Source organism: Leuresthes tenuis, unplaced genomic scaffold (assembly GCF_036924035.1).
Source record: "Leuresthes tenuis unplaced genomic scaffold, fLeuTen1.0.hap1 SCAF_7, whole genome shotgun sequence".
NCBI lineage: Eukaryota > Metazoa > Chordata > Actinopteri > Atheriniformes > Atherinopsidae > Leuresthes > Leuresthes tenuis.
This window is the reverse complement of record NW_027325361.1, coordinates 24,499,582-24,518,630: the sequence shown is the minus strand read 5'-3', so window position 1 is coordinate 24,518,630 and position 19,049 is coordinate 24,499,582. Positions and strand designations below refer to the sequence as shown.

The window sequence follows — 19,049 nt, the reverse complement described above, 5'->3', positions numbered from 1 at the left end:
TTACAGACTTTAAACTCACAGAGCAGCTATTACTGAAACAGCTTCAGACATAAATAGCATCAAACAATATTTTCAATCATCACTGAAGCATCATAATCACGACTTGAAATTTTGATCAAGTCATTTGATCTCTTTCAACCTACAGTGAAAGTTTTGATTTGAAGCTCTCTTCTTTGATGTGATGGACTTTGCCAAGAACAGTTTGCATCACACCCACGCACACACCCCCCCCCACACACACACACACTCTGCCCTATCTCCAATTTTAAATTGGACTGTTATTTAATCAAGAAAAACCTCGTCGTTGCTGTTTATTTTCACATCTCTACATGTGAACCACTCCAAGTGATTATAATTGTCATTAAAGCCAAAATGTGGCTTCACCATGTAAAACCACTGCCACTATCTCTTTTTCCACAATTATTCATTGTCCGGGTATTAAGAGGATTAATAAAGGATGTAGCTTGAAGTGAGGATGTATTAGGAGATAATTACTATGTTGGACTTTGTGATGTAAATGTTTGGCTTTTTATGAGCTGAGAAATGTTAGCTGTATGAAAAGAGTGTGTTTGTGTTTACATCTGTTGTAAGGGTTAAATGTTGCATTACATTACCCCTTAAATCTAATTTCCTAAACGGTGCAGCCTCCTCTGGAGCTAGCTTTTAATATTCCATTAAAACCTGAACATTTAATAACGACACTTACGGATGGTTGTTATCAGCATTTTAAACATGCATACATCAACAGCAGAGCCATCTGCAGACATCTCTACTTGTCAAAGGATAAGACGTCTTTATGAACAGATAATCTGGGCTTCTCCTCATTTTTAAAATGTAATTCTTTTATATCAAATGTGGGGACTGTCTGATATAAAATTGAGGATTAGCATAAAAATTAGGGACAAGTCAACTTGGCAGAGCGCCTCGTTGGCCCTTTTGTCTCGCAGGGGCCAGTATCGGGGCTGGAATGAGCAGTCTGAGGTCATGTTTATTATGTGGACAAAGAAGCCAGTGCAGGCGGGGTGGCTCTCAGGGAGCTAGGTTTGCCCTCACATAATTCTTTTTAGCTTGAACTTGTTCCGATTAAAGCTCAGCAGGAGGAGGTGAATTCTCAGATGGTGACCCTTTACTCAAAAATTCTTTACAACAGATTTTAGGCTTTAGGTTGATCTTATATGCTACATGCATCATAGGGGGGTCACTCTTGATTGCTTTTGTGCAGAGCAGCTTGTGCTCCAGTTCTTTCAGGCAGGCTCTTTGCAACGTTTTTGAAGGTTTAAAGAAACTGCAAAAGGTGAGCTGTTGTTCATGTCATGGGTGCAACATCTTTTAGGAAGTCCTGATCAAATATAATGAATAACTGCACCACATACTGCAATCCAGTGCAACTTTCCTGCTTTAAAAACAACCTGTCTGAAGCATGGTCGTCTCAGTTTGGTTAAAGAACAGAATTGGCTGCATGTCATGTAATGCCCTGAAAATAGTTGAAAAGGCATTAGTTATTGTTGAAAGGTGCAAACGCTGTCTCGAAGACTAAAGAATTTAGTTTTAGAGGGAAACCTCGTGTCACTTTTTTAAAATGTAAATCTACTCATGTTACTGGATATCAGTGCAGCAGAGTTTGTGTCAGTTCTTTCTGGAACTTCTCTGTTTTGGGGTAAACAGGCCGTTAAACGTGACCTTGAGAACCTAGATCAGATTTCCACAGCATTCACTTTCTCCTCGGTCTGACTCTGCTCAGGATTCACACCGGCATCGTCTCTAGCATCTGTTTTTCACCGCGTGCACGTGAAATCTGTCTTTTTAAAGTCTGTTCAGAATAATCGTAGATTAAACAGTTTTAAACAGGGCCTCTTTTTTTTTTTTTTTCCTGTTTGAAGTGAATGTAAATATGCATATGGCGTGACCAAAGCTTGTCAGACACCACAAGTAAATGAATCACTCTGTAATGAGTCATCTTTAGCTTCTTCATTCATATTATTATTTTAAGAAATTAAAATGAATAAGCTGCTATGGTGGGAATACAATTTCTTTAAAAAGAAAAGCCTGAAACCCATCTTTTTAAATGCTGCCTTCTTTTTGTGATTGCAACACGCCGCGTTGTTTCATAATGTCTGGCTCGGTAAGTTTTTGTTTTGGGCCAATCATAGTGAAAGTTAAACATCCGAGAAGTGCTGCTTTTGTTTCAAAAGGAACAACGTTTATCACAAAGTTTCTCCAAACCTGCTAATTATTTGCTCAGAGCTGTTCAAAAAGTGTCAAACATGTGCATAAGCTGTTTTTATTCCTCCCTGCTTGACTGGCCAGAGGCAAACTGACTACCGGTTGTTATGTCAGAGTCCCTCATGGGTGTCACCAGGAGAATTTACAGGAAATCCACCAATGAGTGTGTCAGTGTCCCCATAGATACCACAGGCTCATGCTCTCAGCAAATACAAAGGCAACTTTTATCTAAGTGGAACACAACACTTACTGTAGCTCAACTACTTGTTGTGTTCATTCTGCAGCGTGGCTTAAAAGTTTCACACATTTTTAGAATATCTCCTTTTTTTTTGGGGGGGGGGGGGGGGCTTTGTGGTGTAACACGTTGCCATTATTCTTAAATCTGATATGGCCAGAATGAGACTTTTCACTTCTCTAAATCTCGCTAATTCTGTAGTTTGTAATGTTGGGACAATATTTTTCTTCACATCCTGTCTGCAATTTCACGCTTTTGTCTGTGTGCCCAAAGGAAGTTCAAATGCTGAGTAAGAAGTTAAAGAATTAACTTACACTTGAGAAATTTTTGTTCCCCCCTTCCACTGCTAATTATGCAGCAGGCTGTATAGCTAGATTTTAAAGGCAGATCTGCAGGCCAGTATTCAAAACCGTCTAGTGTTTATCTACACCGCGTATCTGAACTGAGTTTTGATTTTGGACGTAAAGTCGTCGCATTGGGAAAGGAGAAATTTAGCTTTTATCTAATTTTCTTCGGTGACCAAGCCCCTTAAATGAGCGATTTTTCCAGTACTGTGGATTTTCACTTCCAGCTGACACCGTTCTGCTTGACGCTCTCACCGTACACAACAGAAGTCAAATGTCAGATAACTGGAAATGGCAGCTTAAGTGGCTCCAACACGAAGGAGCAGCAGCTGTACCCTGCTGTCCCTCTGGATGTTTGAGCTCCACACTTTTATCTGTAAGCTCAGGCCTCGCCACTTTGTTGAAGAAGCACGTTTCGGCCATTTGAATTTGCAATATCACTCTCCACCCAAAGGTCATGTCCATATATAAGGACTGGAATTCATATCAGCTGGTAAATTGGAAGTTTTTCCTTCTGCCTCAACCCTCAGCTCATCAAAACCTTGAACACTGGGCTCTTTTTGTCAGTATCTTTGTACTTTGTGCTGATTAAATCACATTGTTTCGATAACCTAGTGTCCTGTATCATAAAGCAAACTTCAGGCAGACAAAATGCTGCCTGCTTTGTTGAAATTCTCAATGCGTTGTCCTGTTTAGTTGTGGAAGTTCATCCAAAGCAAACGTCTCCACAGAATGATGCTGCCATCACCATGTGTGACTATAGGGATGGTATTAATAAGCTGATGTTCAGAACATTTTCTTCTTTCACACAGTGAGGAAGGGGTTCTTTCTGGCTATTCCAGCGTAAAGTCCTGATTGGTGGAGTGCTGCACTGATTTCTGTCCTTCTGTAATATCCTCCCATCTCTGCAAATAATTTCTGGATCTCATTTGTAGTAGGGCTACACATTATATTAAAGATGTACCGTCATTGTGATGTCAGCATGCATTTTGTCAATATGGCCGAAGACTGCTTGGTCTGCAGTAATTGGTCGGCCGAACCGCTTTCATGGCAGACGGCTTAAGTGGAAATAGTAGAAGAAGCACAGGCGTATCTATTAGCCAGCGTGCATTAACAAGTGGAATGCAGTGTCCTTTAACACACGCGAGCTGAACACTATATACTGAAGTAAGTCTGTGAATCACAATGTTCTACTGAGCTAATGCGTATCACACACTGTCCTCCTTCAGCCAGACAATCCTGTCTGGGTTTCACATCAGCCGCTGTGAGATCTGGCAGACAAGTGGTTACCTTTTTCTAATTATGTCCAATGTGTTCAACTCACCGCAGACGTCTCACAGACCATTTGTAGAAGTAGCTGCAGCAGAGCCCAGTATAACAAACACCCAAAATAGCCTCAAAACTTTCCATCTGCTCCATATTGAGGAAGATCTTTTGCCCGAGAAGGTGGGGTTTGGACCCTTCTCATGATCGTGATGAGGATTTTATTTCATGAAGAGGCAGATGAGACAGTTTCAGCCGACTGATCAGTATTTTTTGTATCTCGGTCTCCTGAGTTGCATAGTTTGATTCACAGCTCGTATTTTTGCTGAACAGTTTCTTTAAATGACTCTTTAAGTTGTCGGGGTCAAACATCTTTACCAGATTAATGGAGTGAATGTAAATACATTGCTAAGCAGTTCTTACATCTGTATGGGGTCCCCAGATATTTGATAACATGTCAGTCGCGACAGGCAAGACCCATAAAAGTTTTCATGAAGAAGAAGAAGACGCATAATGAATGAAACAGCTATTAAACGGTAATTATGCTCCAACGCCTTTACAGCCTTGAACTGTAGTCGCTGGCATGGGAATACCCTCCTCAATGGTGTGTCACTTTAATAGATTAGAAAGGCAGAAGTTAAAGGTGATGCCTCACATAGAGTGTGACACTTGTAGCAGAGATAACTGGCTCTGCTGTAGGTTTACAATAGGTTCCCGTCACAGCTGAGGCTGCTTGGAAACGCTTTGTGTTATGAAACTAGCAGAGTTTACACAGCAGTGACATTTGACTGGCTCCATTTACTCTCTGTCAGGCGTGTTTATAAGAAATAACATCAAAGCTCCCCTCTCTACCTTTGATGAATCACATTTTCTCTCATCAGAAAACCTCACTAAACACACATTTCAAAAGACTAATTGATCAGCCAATTTATTGTTTCAAGCATTTAGAAAAAGAGAAAAAAAAGCCACACTTTGACTTTAAGCCATTCACCTTTTCTCAGTATTCTCTTTCTCAGCTTTTATGCAGAAACATAATCTGTCTATTGTGCCTGATCTCGGTTTTGCCTCCCGTGGGATTTCTCCGTCGAGAAGCAAGGAGCCAATTTCACTCTACGTCTTTACACTTAAAACAAGTCTATCTCCAAAGGCTTCAAATCCCTCCTTTGCATCTCTAAACCAAATGAAGTCATAAATCACTCTTCTATACATATCATGCTAATTAAGAGCTGGGCTCAGCTGCTCTTCTCCAGCGGAAGATGGAATAAAACAGGTCCGTAATTATGTCAAAACAATGTGCTCCCAACCTCTGCCACAGCTCATTTGGAACGTGTACATGGAGATAAAACATGTGGACTGACACCCAGGACTTTGGGTGGAAGGGACTCCAGATTTTTCCTTCTGAATAATATATAAACCTCTGCTTAGCTTTTCTTTTAGAACATGAACAAGTTTGTCTTTTAGCAGTGAGGTATAAGAGTAGTGCTTTACCTCCATCCATGTGACCCTAAAGAGTCACATCTTTGACTCGAGGGCCAGTAACAGCCCCACAGCAGGTTGAATGCCTGCGACTCCCCAGCAGCACTTGGAACTGATAAAGTCCACTTTCTCACTGCTGAAGGTCTTACACTTCTTTAATTACACACTGAGTGTGTGAGTCTTCAGTTCAGACTGTGTGACACATGTGGACCCACACTGTCTCCCTCTCCTGCCCTTATTTTGGCTCCACGCTTCACATGTAGAAGCTAACAGACACCAGTGGCTCCGGCCCTCAGCCATAAATCCAGTTCAGGTTGTTGGAGATGATTTACGCAGCCAAAAACACACACTCCCTGTATTTTAGGTTTCTTCACTTCGCAATCTTACTGTTGCAAATGGTTTCTATCAGTTAAATTTGTGGGATGCATTCTGAGAAAGGCAGTCAGCGCCGAGCTTTGTCCTAAGTCCTCTCAGGCCAGATGGCTTCCACACGTTTAACTCTAATATTGTGCATATTTAAATCTGTAAACATATGCTCAACCTTCAGTGTTCAGTCTTCCTCCCCCACAGAATGGACAAATCCTTACTGCAGAACAGAACTACTTCAAAAAAAGACCCCCCCCCCCCCCCCCCCCCCCCACACACACACACACACACATACACTCTCTGCTGCTGTCTTTTGTTTTATTTTGCTGTAAATACAGTGCAATATCACATTAATTCCAGTAGCAAACTACCATAATTAATCATCACCCATATATGGTAATGTACGTGTTAATAAATGTGTCACTTGTGTGAAAACAAAGTTTAATATTAGTGCCGATGTCACAGCTGGATCCATCTCATCCTCCCCTTCGCGACGCTCCTGTTCCCGATAACCAATTAGACCTCTCATGGTCTCTCAAATAACTTTAATCACTGATTAGGATTCATTGTTCAGAAAGCAGCTACTTAAAAGTAATTGCTCAATAAAGAGAGGGGAAGTTGTCGTATTAAGTAGGTGTTCCTGCTGCTTCTCTCATTAGTGCTCACTTGGAGCTTTCATCTCCCCATTGTCACAAATGGAGTCGGCTTCATTCACAGCACAGGAACCCTTCTCACTCTGCCCGGTGCGCGCGGCTTAAAAGCAAGACGCCATTAGTGCGGAACAGACCCGCAGAACAGAGAGTTCTCGTCTGCTCGAAACCTCTATTGATTTTTTTTTATTTATTACAAATAGAAATACTCGGTGAGGCACGCGCGGTGAAGTTTTTGGGGACTTCAGCCGAGCAAAGGGGGTACGATACCTGGCTGGGTTTCATTTGTCAGAAATCCCAGCTGCTCGTTCATGCTGAGAGGTGAAGATGTGGAAAGCAGCAAAAAAAAAACAAAAATGGCAGACGATGCTCACAGAATAGGCCGTATGAGTTTTTTTTTTACTTCTCCTCAGACATTTATGTCAAGATTTCACAGCAGGTGAGAAAGATGTTGTATTTAGAGGAGGATAAAGTCTGCTCAGAAATTTCCTCTCGTAAAGCAGAAGTGGTGAAAAGCGGAGAAAACACAGATGATGTCCATTTAGAAGAATTCCTGTTTGCACTGCAAATGGTTTCCCCCATTATGCAATATTCTTAACAAGCAGCACGCTTTAATACCAAAAGGAATTCTGAAATAACACATTTTCTCTGTGTTTGGGGCACGTTTCTGCAGGTGGTTCTCATAAAGGTGGTAACAACAACAAAGATGATAAAGTGTGTGGTGAGGAAAATTGAGCGTAACCTGAAAAGAAAGAACGCTTCACCGATGAAGCCAGTAAAATTCTGATTATTTGGATGGACTCCCTGTTTGAGTTTCTGATCAGCAGTCATGTGTTTTTAAAGGAGAGCTGAAAAATGGTGGAAAAAAACAGACATTTAGTTTTCCTGCAATATATGTTGCAAGTTGAAAAGTACACAATATTTTGTGTATTCATCAGTATCAAAGACTCTGGGATTATTGTTGAAAGTTTGCACCTGCATAGAAAGTTAACTTTATTTGAACTTTATTTCATTAACACCAGACAGAGGACACTGCCCTTTGCTCCAGACTCACGGGCTGTTATTCCTTTCTTCTTCTTCTTCTTCTTCTTCTTTCCAGCGCTGGAGGAGAGCAGACCGCTGCTGAAATGTGGAGGTGCGCTGCACAACTGTAATGTTCAGGCGTTTCTGAGCAAAAGGGGAGAGAGCTGCGCACCTGCTCGCATTAGATGAATGAACTGTCATAACCATATCCTCCATCTCAGTGTTTCATACAGTGTTTTTTTCCACATCAACATAAAAGAGTTAGCTTGATGTGATGCCAGTTAATTCGTCTTACTTCATATCTTGCACTGTGCGTGCGCTCTTTGCGGTGCCGGAGCAAATATCACACTGTCCCGTTTTATGGAGTGTGCAATTATGGAAATAAGCCGTAACATTACATGGTTCTTGATTCGAGAGGCAAGGTTTCTATTAGGCGACTGTTTCTCTGCTGACCCTGAATTAGCCACTAACGACTTCAAGGTTGAGTGCAGCCATCTGCGAGAAAATGGTTTTGCTTTGAAGGACTGCGGGGAACGCATACACCTCCAGCGATGAACAAATGAACACATTTCAGTCCTAAATAAAGGAAAATAAGGTCAAATTAACCAGAAAGATCCTTTCAGCAAAGATGCTTAATGACCCCTGATTCAGCTCCAAGTCGTGCTCTCCACTGCTCCACATACAGATCTGTTCAATAAAACATGCCTCTCTGAAACATTTACAACTCTTGTGTTTTCATGAAATGATGAGTCCAAAACATCTTTGATGTTTGGGAGAAACGTACATGAAACTTAATGTTTCAATTCTCTGTAAGCCACAACTTACAAGTGACTTAAATTCTGGCAGAAAGGATCTGAGGAGCAGGAGGAGGCGTGGAGGGGAGGGTCGGCCGGGGCAGAGCGGCGCATTTTCAGTGCTCTCCCAGAGGTTCAGAGGAGCTGTTTCTCAGGAGTTTTAGCAGAGGTCGCAAGGTTATTACATAAACAATTCACACGGACGCCCTCAAACGCCCAGCGGCAATGTTTAATGCATCGCTCACAATTTTTTTTGAATGGAGCATTGCTCAAGACGCAGGCGAGTCCAATGTGAGGCGTGCTGCATTATCTTTCTCTCCTCACTTCTTCCGCCTGTTTTGTCGAGGCAGCTGAAAACCACGCTTAATTAATTTGGTCAGCTGCCTTGGATAAACTACCCTGATGACATCAATTAGATTCTAATGAAAACAGATAAAAGCCATGGAAAGCAAATGGAATTTCTGAACAGGACTCATCAAAGTCTCAGCATTGGAACAAATTCCCATTACGTCTCATAAAGGCTTTTAATTTGCAAAGCTCATGTCTGGTTTGGTACTTAGAAGTACATGGTCAAATGATTCGGTCTTAAATCCTGTGCCGAGAGAAGCCAAATCAGAATTTAATTTGGCACGGAACTCCTTATCCTGTCTGAAACATGTGGCAGGATGCAATCCTTGGATTAGAGTGGACTTCAGAACTACACATTTGGCTTGTTTCTCCTCCTCTGGCACAGCAAACACCTAGTCTGCCCGTTTGTAACACGACATTAACATTTTCAATCTCAGAAACCCACATCCTTACTCCAGATTTGTACTTCTTAGTTCACCAAATTGCTGCAATTATGTGTGTCAGTCTGTTGATGCGGGATAACGAGCTTCTTTGTCTCTTTCACTCTCCCCTCTCTCTAATAACTGTATGACCTCTTTCAAATGATTTGATTTTACAGCTTAAGACAGATAACAGTTCAGGCAAATTAAGATGAATCAATGAATTCCTCCGTAGGTGCAATTTTTCAACACTGTGGAGACGCTGCTTTTAAAACAGGCACTTTACTGAAGGAAAAAATTCAGTTCAACTTAAGTGCATTTAGAAAATACAAACAAATTTAATGTAACACTCAAAATAGTTTCCATAGAGTGTGTCACGGCCCTTTGTTTTAATTACACTTCTTAGTCGTTTGGGAGCTGTCTTACAGTCACATGGATCAAGGGCAGACTGTGTTGAGTGAAAATAGTTTCCCATGTGCCTGTATTGATCCTGGTGGCATGTCTTTTTGACCTGAGCTTTAAAGGTCATGTGTATCCAACAGTAGTTTCTCTTAGAGGCCTTTGCACGCTGAAATTTGCCCAGATTTCCTGATCTTTTCACGATATTTTTTGAGAAATGTCTCTGACAGAGTTTGACTCAAAGTGGTGAACCCTGACCTTTCGTTGGAGGCTCCTTTTATGCCCAATCCTGACACCCTCACCTGTTACCAGTTAATGTGCTGATCTTCCAGAACGCTTTAACTTGTGTATTCTGTGAACCATTCTGTATTTATTTGCCTCTTTCCCGATATTTTTGGAGTGTTGGAAGCATGAAATTTTAAATTTGCTCATCCTTTTTCTCAACAGGGAAGTTGGTCAGTGAAGATGAATTACAGATTGAAGATTTTATGCATTTTTAGAAATCTGTTCTGGAAATTTAGGTTTATGAAATTTACTATATGTGTATTTCAAACAGTTTCAGTGCAAAGTTGCTTAAATTCTGTCTAAACACAGATCAAAGTGCATTCTTTTCTACTATTAACAGAAAATGTGCTGTCTGGCTGCATTAAATCACTAGACTGTCACATTCATCAGCATGCGGGACTCTGCGGAGCCACAAGTTCAGTGAACTTACTTTGTCTTTGGGATGTGACTCTCTTTATCCATACATTTTTAACTCTTTGTGTTGTTTTGCGCACCTGCAGCACCAGTTGTTTCAAATCAGAAGGTTTATTTAGTTTTTTCTTAATTCAGCGGATGCAGCGTGTGTTCTTTCAGAAATGTGACAGTTTGGCTGTAGAAAAAAGGGGAAGTATTTAATAAGCCGTTTTTGTTGTTCTTGGTGCGTGTGTGTGTGTCTGTCTGTCTCCATCCCAGCGGACTACCCTCCCCCTCCACCACCTGCCGAAGAGTCAACCGGTTTCCCATCATCGCCTGGCTCCTTCCCCCCTCCACCGCTGGCAAACTCCTACGATTATCAGGTGAGAGAACCTGCTGTGGTATCAAATTTTCTTGCTTGTCAGTAACTCTCAAAGAGCCAGCACAGAAAGCAAACGCAGCCCTGAGCCCAGCGCCGACTTCATGTACCAAGTCCAGCGGAGCTGTCGATCTGTTTGAGCTGCAGCCAACTGCTGAGACGTCCAGCCCCAGATGCTGCCCGGAGCTGAACTCTCAGACCCACACGCAGATATACGTGCTTCATCACCTCTGAGGGTTCTAATGCTGCATGGATGGAAGGCTGACACCTATTGGTGGAGCTTGGTCGTTCATTTTTGCCTTGCTGCACATAACACCCACAGGCATTTGGCCCCACTTGGATATCTGGCCTCTACGCTCTGACTGACTCTCTTAGCACTTGACCTCTACTGAGAAATCCTCCAAGTGCTCCATATTCCTTTGTCCTGTGTAAGCAGGATGAAGTCTCTTCAAGCCCATCATTTGATCTGAGCAGTTTTCTGTCCTAAATGAATGTTTCCTAGTTTGGTGACAGAAGAAAAGTTATGTGTAGCCCTACTAAATACAGGAATGGTTTAGCAGTATGTATACTTTCAAGTTATGCAACGGCCTTAATGTAAACTACCGCCACATTCACACTTAGATATGTTAAAAGGTGTTTCAGGATTTTGCTTCACCAAAGGAATGTTAGGGTCAGCCAGACAGCAGAGTTGCTTCCTCTTAACCCATTTAGAGCTGGCAGGGCCCAAAGAGACACATGAGCGGTTAGGAATGCTGTAAACCCTCAACAAAATGAACTTCCCTTACAAGAAATCTATCTAAAAGAACATTTCAGCAAATCATCAAAAGCTCAACACAAGCGTGTTGATTTTATCAAGTTCAATCACAATAGCTGTTTTACAGCTTCAAACCCGCCATCTTGAGTTTCTCGCTGAACTCTAAGTGCTCGTCAGTGATAAACACCGATCTGCTTCTTTGGACTTTCAGTGCACACCTATCTGTGTGCATCTGCTCTCTGGTGTTTGAAGTAACGTGAAGTTATCTCAATGTGCAACTGCAACACTGTTTCCCCCAAAAGTTGAGATGCTCTCTTAAATGAATGGAAACTGTCACATCTCAGCGTCTCTCACGTGATTTTGGTTCTCTACACGTGCTTCATGCACTCAGTCAACTTCAAGGCTTCTGTCAAGCCTAATTGAAATGTCCTACTTAATTTAAAAAATGAGCTTTAACACTTTGATGACAACAAGCTATAAATCTGAATTTAACATTCACACTGTCACATCGCAGCCTTTCATCCTTTAAACAAAGACTTGAATGGAGAGAACTGAGTTGAACCCTTCTGCTTTAGTCATCAGTTGCACTTTTACAAGAGCTGTGTACATGTGATTGTTCTGAGTAAAACTGGATATAATCAGTAATTCATTAAGTTTATTAGAAGTCATAAACGGCAGCAGCAGAACAAACCAGTTTCTGTTCTAAGTTTCCTCTAAGCATGTGTGGTATTTCTGGTGATGTAAGTTAGTTTTTTTCTTCTTCTTTTTTCCAGCTTCATAAAGGAAGCACCTCTTTTTCCCAATTTCCCCACTCAGTTGTCAGCATTGGTGTTAGGGAAGCCATCGTACATCTCAAAGGACAGCTCCACAAATGTTCACATCCGTCACGAAAATCGGCTTTTAAAAGATGTACGAGTAGCTGGGAGACAAAATCGACAGGTTTACTTTTGTGAAAAATGTAATGAGAAGTTTACCTGAGCCTCTAGAAGTCAGAGACAAGTGCCGGCGTCCTTCCGCCAGAATATTGGCTCAGTTTTGTTTAAAGGGGTCGTATTAAACTTTCTGTGATTCTTACTCACGTGTTATTATGATGTCAGACAGCTGTGTGAGATGCAGATCCATCTTTAAAATTTAAGACATTCTATCTGTATCCCTTTTTTGGAAATAAAGGCAAAAAAGACAGTAAAACACTATCAAAAAGCAGCTAGAAATGCAAACAGGTTTTAAACTCTAAACACAACCTTTTAATATTAACTCTGCACAATCTATTTCCCCCAAATCCTTTGCACACGCCGACAAATATTTATTCTAAAGTACATCAGTGAGCCCGTTTGTGCACAAATTTTAGGATTTGATTTAGCCTCAAACGTTGTATAGATGGATTTCCGAATAAATAATTCCAGGATGTATTTCTCACTACCTGATGTAAGTCGCTGCCTGATGTAAGAGGAGCGCGCTCAAACTCTAAGAGACTGGTTACATAACCTGAATGCTCTCATCACCTTGGTGCCAAAACTTAACTTTCTTAACATGAAAATGACGCCTGCCAGGACTACATAAGTGGGCTTATTAAATGTGTGTCGGGGTCTTTGGGTGAAGTGACTGAGCGTACCCCTCTTTAGCTAAGTTTGATAGAATAACCTTTATCATCCCACGAGTGAGAAAATTGCACATTGCTTGGTGATGAAGTGATATATACAAATAAATAAACAAATGCACAAAGGTATGTACAAGATGTATATACCAGATATGATCAGGGTAAGATGCAGGTGATAGTTATAGTTATAGTGATGGTGAGTGAGTGCGCTGATGTGGTGTTATGGAGTCTGACAGCTGCCGGTAAGAATGATCTGCGGTAGCAAAGCCCCCGATGACCCCCTCTATATTCCAGCTCCATCCCCTGATAGGAATATCTGTCCGGAATTCATTGTGTTTTTGGTGTTATTTAAGCTGAATAAAAACTGCTTGTTTGGTCTGTGAGACCCCAGAATTGCACTTCAGCTTTGGGGGTTAGCATCAGTGCAGCCTATATAATATGTGCAGTACCAAGCACAAATTCATGACTATATATATAAGAAATATGAATATATCTTTAGTATATATGATAATTCCCAATAAAGCTGCTCTCATTCAAATATTTGGGTTTCTTTAGTTCTAAAAGCCTGATTTTTATAACCACTGTGTCGTGTGAGAAAAGGCACATAATAACCATGTCTGCGCAGTACTTGGGCATTTACTCACACCTTATACAGTGTTGAGCTGTGGGACATGACTCGATTCTGCCCCCCCTCACGTATACTGGGACGATGACGGAGCTGGAGCTGGAGCTGGAGCTGGAGCTGGAGCTGGAGCTGGAGCTGGAGCTGGAGCTGGAGCTGGAGCTGGAGCTGGAGCTGGAGCTGGAGCTGGACTCAGCTGTGTAACCGTGCTGAATGCTTCCACTCAGGACCTGCAAGCTTCTGCTCAGCCTATAGGTTGTTTTTCAATAGTTCTGAAAAAGGCCTGTTTCTACAGTAGCTGCTGGAGAAGTTTTAGCTGCCGTGGATTATTTTCATCCCTCATTTCACTCTGAACTGTAAGGAGACACATTACATTAAATGATTCATAAGAAATGAAGTGAAGTGCCCAGTTAGTTTTAAATTTGCCCTGACTTCTTTTTCCCATTCTTCTGCCTATAGAGTGAATCTGACCAGGAGCTTAATTCACTAATCCACCTCTGGGTTCTTAATTATTTGTCCTTTAGCTAAAGCAGAACTCTTAAACTGTTGGACACCATTCAGAAAATGGGATAGATATCAATCAAAATGTCTTGATATATTTTTCTCTGGGCTCAAGTGGAGAAATTTCATGTGCTGAATGAATAAATCAGGGATTAAATGGTATTTAACTCAGGATAAGGCAGAATATGCTCTTTATCACCCAGGCGGAGAGAGATGTCTGGATTATGACACTTAAAAGCTGAACCTTTAGCAGAGAGGGAAAGACAAATCTCTCATCTTGGCTCAAGTCCACATTATGCAGCCATACACGGCAAAATTCCTGCACAACACAAAGACTGCACTATTTCCTTTCATCCTTTTCGTGATGACTGTTAAACAAGTTAGTCTGTTTTCTCCTTTGTTGATTTGAGAGAAGCCATTAGTGTTTTTTGCTTTGTTTATCCCTGCTCCTGATTGCCTTAGATGTTTTTAAGCAGCAGCTCTGCTCCAAATGGAGGCAAACCCTGTCTGTAATAGATCGTGACAGGTAATCCAAACACATAACATTAGAATAAGAAGCAGTCACTGATCCAACCAACTCAAAAAACCCCCGCAGGAAATTGCATGAAGTCTCCTTGCAGTTGCAGCATAGTTCAGAGGACTAAAAATACATCTGTCATTTCATGGAGAAAATCCCGGGAATTTTTGTAGAAAACCCTGCCACTAATGGTCACGTCATTTTAAGTGTTTTCCAGACTTTGGTGTAACACTTTTGTGTTTCTTTTGCCCAAGTGTTTAGTGTCTTTTTGTGTGATGGGGTTGTATTTTGCTCTGAGGCAAAACAGAAAAGTGTAGATGAATAAATCAGCGGCTTCTGTTGGAACGTTACCGCTCTTTGCTGACGCTTTCAACTTCCCTCTCGTGTGAGTAAATCACAGCAGTTCTCATTATCAGAGCATGCTTGAAATGTTAATCTAAAAAATATTAGGCTTTAATTTCAAAGAATTTAGGTCTCTGTTTGAGGTAATGTTGGATGAGTTTGTGAGCAAAAATATGCAGAGATGAAGATAGTCATTCCAAAAGCAGGAGGTGAACAGTGCACGGCGCTATGAAAGTTGTGTGTCAGACAATACTTTGCTTCTTATTTCTCACCGTGTTTCTCACATGGAGACGTCTCTGCTATTGATTAGCGGCTTTCAAAAGGATTGTCTGAGGTCAAGGTGAAATCTGAACTTAGAAACCGTAATCCAAAGTTTAAGAAGAGTGGAGAGAATTTCTTTGAGCAGCGTAGAGGCAGAATTACTTGTTGTTACTGCAGAGCTATCTTTAACTGTTAAACACAGCCGGTGAACGGAGTTTAACCCTGTCAACCCTCCAACACACTCTCCCATGCGCTTTTTGGGAATGTGGATGTTCTTCACACACTTTGATGTAGAAAGTGCTCTAATGCAGAAGCCAGTGACTTCTACTACTACACGATAAGTTGGATGTCACATTGTTTTTCATTTCTGTTGCAAAAAAAGGTTAAAGGTGTGTTTTTCTTCTTTTCTTTTGGTGATAGCTTCTCAAATTCTTATCACTTATTCTGCAGTTCAGAATTTTGATGTGAAATTTTCAAATGGAACATAAACTGTGGCCTGTAGTGGAGGATGAAGGAAGGGCTGTATTTAGATTTTTAGGCTTTCAGTGTTCCAGCTGCAGGAGCACAGTGGCCTCAATAATGGAGGAAGCTTTCAACCAGAAGGACAGAGGATGTGGGGAAAAATCGATTCCCTTAAATTCAGCAGTTTTTGTTTTCTAAGAACCAGGATTTATTCACAAGTATAAGTGTATAAGTGAAAAAGACGTTTTCAACTTTTCAACCCCATTTTGTCTGATCTCTCATCTTCAGAGAAGGAACTCCTTAGATAAGTGCTTAACTACAGTGGAAAGGGAAAATATCAGAACATGTCTGGGCTACAGTTTATGGGGCAGCTGAGTTTTTTGCTTTTGTGTGAGTGAGAAAAGAAAAGAAAAGCATTGCCTCTGATGTCATTGGACCACCACAAGTTCCAGCCAGTTTGTCACAACTTTACTAAACTTCTGTTGGATTCCGATCGCTAGAACAAACGTTTTCCTCTCAAAGATCAGCACCTCATTTAGATTAGTACTTATTCATTTTGTATCAAATCATAACCCAACGAATCGGAATCAAATCTTTTGTTCAGTGAACAATGTCTGCCTTAGAAGGACTCTTTCAAATGTTGGCTGCCTGACCAGACTGAGTAACCTTTGTCAGGGGGGGTGACCAAGAACCCAACTCTCACTCTACTCTACTCTACTCTACTCTACTCTACTCTACTCTACTCTACTCTACTCTACTCTACTCTACTCTGCTCTACTCTACTCTACTCTCAGAGCTGGAGAACTCTCTTCGGAGAACCTGTTGAAGGACAATCATCTCAGCTGCTCTCAGTCAATCAGACCTGTACAGCAGAGTGGTTAGACAGAGGCCTTTCTTTAGTGAAATTCACAGTGAAGAGAGCAGGAAGGGAACGGGTGTGAATGTTGTGTAAAGCTGCTTTACTGGATGTTTTTTATCACAGATGAAAGGACCCGAGAAGACCCTGGAAGAGAGGCGCTCCAGTCTGGATGCAGAGATCGACTCCCTGACCAGCATCCTGGAAGACCTGGAGAGCAGCTCTCCGTACAAGTCACGAAGCACACAGGTATGTCACTAACACGACTCCACACGACCACGCTGCGCTTTAGTTTAGTTTAAATTTTCAGGCATTTGATATTTTTGCTTTTGTCTGGTAGCAGAAGTGTCCGGTTGCTTTCCAGTAATCTTATGGAAATTGATTTTGGAACCTTTAAGAGTCTTTTTAGGTCAGGCCTACTAACATTAACTTGTTCAATTCTTTGCTTTACTACATACATTTTATTACACAAGAATGAACCGAGATGGTAATAAACTTCCACTTGACTGGTTTGTTGAGGTAAACCACTTTAGGATGTAGTTCTTGGTTCGTCAGGTTACATGTACACTTGGCTGAGATGCAAATGGAGTGTAAGGGAGACACTTTTTATTTGCTGAACTGAACTGAACACACTGCACGTGCTCCTGAATAAACCTCTGATGAGTATCCTCCTCATCCATCAACGTTGTGCTGTATACTGATTACAGGCCCATGCAGGGGAAGCGTCCCACAGCTAACCGTAGAAGTTGCATGTATAAGAACATCTGGTAAATGGGCCCTGGGCTCATCACTGGAAAAGGTTCCTGTGGTCAAGGCACAGCTTTTGAATGCAGGACTTTAGCCTGAACATTGACAAATCTAACATTTTTGCATAGCTGTGTTTACTTCAGTAAAGGATCTCATTGTATTGTGTAGCACCGCTAACACTGAGTGACAACTTAAGGAAAAGATACCCTGTTGTAGGTAGGATGCTGATTGGCAAAAAAGCCATAGTGGGACAATTCTGTATTAAGTGTTGCAGATCAGGTTTACGTCAGAGACAGACTGCATTTTTTTAAAAACTGGTTTGGTGACTAAATGAGTCATGACCTATATTATTAGTTGATATCAAATGATAATAAGAGCAACTTCAAAAAGTCAAAGCCTTGGGCAGTTCACTAAATTGTTTGACACACAATAGATGTAGGACATGTGAATGTATAAAAAACCCAACCAATTGTTTTTGGTGTAGGAAGGCTCAGTGGGGCTTGCAGCACCATGCAGATCATGTCTCCAGTGAGATACTCGAGCAAACAGTGCAATACCTGAAAGGTTGCTCTCTGTGGGGGCTGTGCACACCATGGAGAAGTACAAAAATCTCATGAGGTTGATTCTGTGGATATTTCCCTGTGTTGTTTTCATGTCTGAATGTTGTCTGTTTGAGGTATTTATTAAATGATGCATACGTAACTCTGACGGCAGGACTAAGATGGTAAATAATTGACAGAGCCTGTTTATTTAGCCACAGAAGAGGGGCTGTGCCCTCGTACAAAAGGCTCCTGGAGCTAGAAATGTACGTCTTGCATGAGTGTTTATCTATGTGCCAGAAAAAATGCGTGACTGATAGAAGTCAAATGGAAGAAGCTTTTCATGATAAAGTTTGGGTTTCAAGTGGTCTGAGAAATGTGGTATTTTCAGGGAAGTGTGCAGTGAGACAAAGACAGACAGAGGACTGATGACTACAAGTGCTGACGTCCTTTGGTTTAGTGACTGCAGGCTTTCTGGTTAGAGGCAGCGAACTGGGTGTACGACACGCAAAGTTAGTTATTGCACCACACAGGGGAACCATAGCGGATACAGAGAGAAAGGAAGTGTACACTGTGGCTCTGAAATGATACACTTTAAAGAGAATAAGACTTAATGCTTAGTGTTGTGGCAAACAAGGGTGTAGATGTGAAATGGGAAGCTGTAATGACATGAAATTATGTGTTCATAGACTATGTTAAAAGGAGACATCTCACAGTTTATCACTGAGTGCAGACGAGAGGAAGCCGAGGTGGCTCATAATGTGCAGAGATCATATAAACAGAATGTGATGATTTGCAAATCTTCTTAAAATTTTTATCCGTAATAGAACGTAAAAAACATGCCAAATGTTAAGATATGAATTCACCTTGAACCTTGAACCTTGGAATGGATAGTGTAGTGGTAAGATTGCCTTCTTTTATGTGGGTGACCTGTGTTTAAATCCCCTGCATGAAAGGTTCTGCCTCCAGTAGGGGTCCTTAGGCAAGACCCCCTTACCCTACCCGCCTACCAGTGGAAGTCGCCAAATGCATAAACACAACATAAACATAAATGTGGTGGCAGCAAAATGTGTCAAAAATGTTGGGACAGGTGCAACAAAACACTGGAAAGTAAGTGGTAGTAAAAAAAGAACATTTTGCAACTAATTAGGTTAACTGGCAACACGTCAATGACATGATGAGGTGTAAAAAAAAAACAGAAAGAGAGAGAGAGGACCTTAGAGAGGCAGAGTCTCACAGAAGTGAATATGGACG

General features: G+C 41.4%; 2 protein-coding genes across 3 annotated transcripts in view; one reads left to right on the top strand and one right to left on the bottom strand.

The window, feature by feature from the left end:
* lpp (LIM domain containing preferred translocation partner in lipoma) overlaps nt 1-19,049 on the top strand; it is a 159,498-nt gene that overhangs the window by 56,826 nt on the left and 83,623 nt on the right. For both annotated transcript variants that reach the window (XM_072390141.1, XM_072390142.1), the window contains 2 exons: nt 10,498-10,601; nt 16,636-16,758. In XM_072390141.1, the coding sequence (XP_072246242.1) occupies nt 10,498-10,601; nt 16,636-16,758 (227 nt within the window). The remainder of the gene's footprint in view (nt 1-10,497; nt 10,602-16,635; nt 16,759-19,049) is intronic.
* LOC140312341 (allantoinase, mitochondrial) overlaps nt 1-19,049 on the bottom strand; it is a 505,108-nt gene that overhangs the window by 478,491 nt on the left and 7,568 nt on the right. The window lies entirely within an intron of this gene.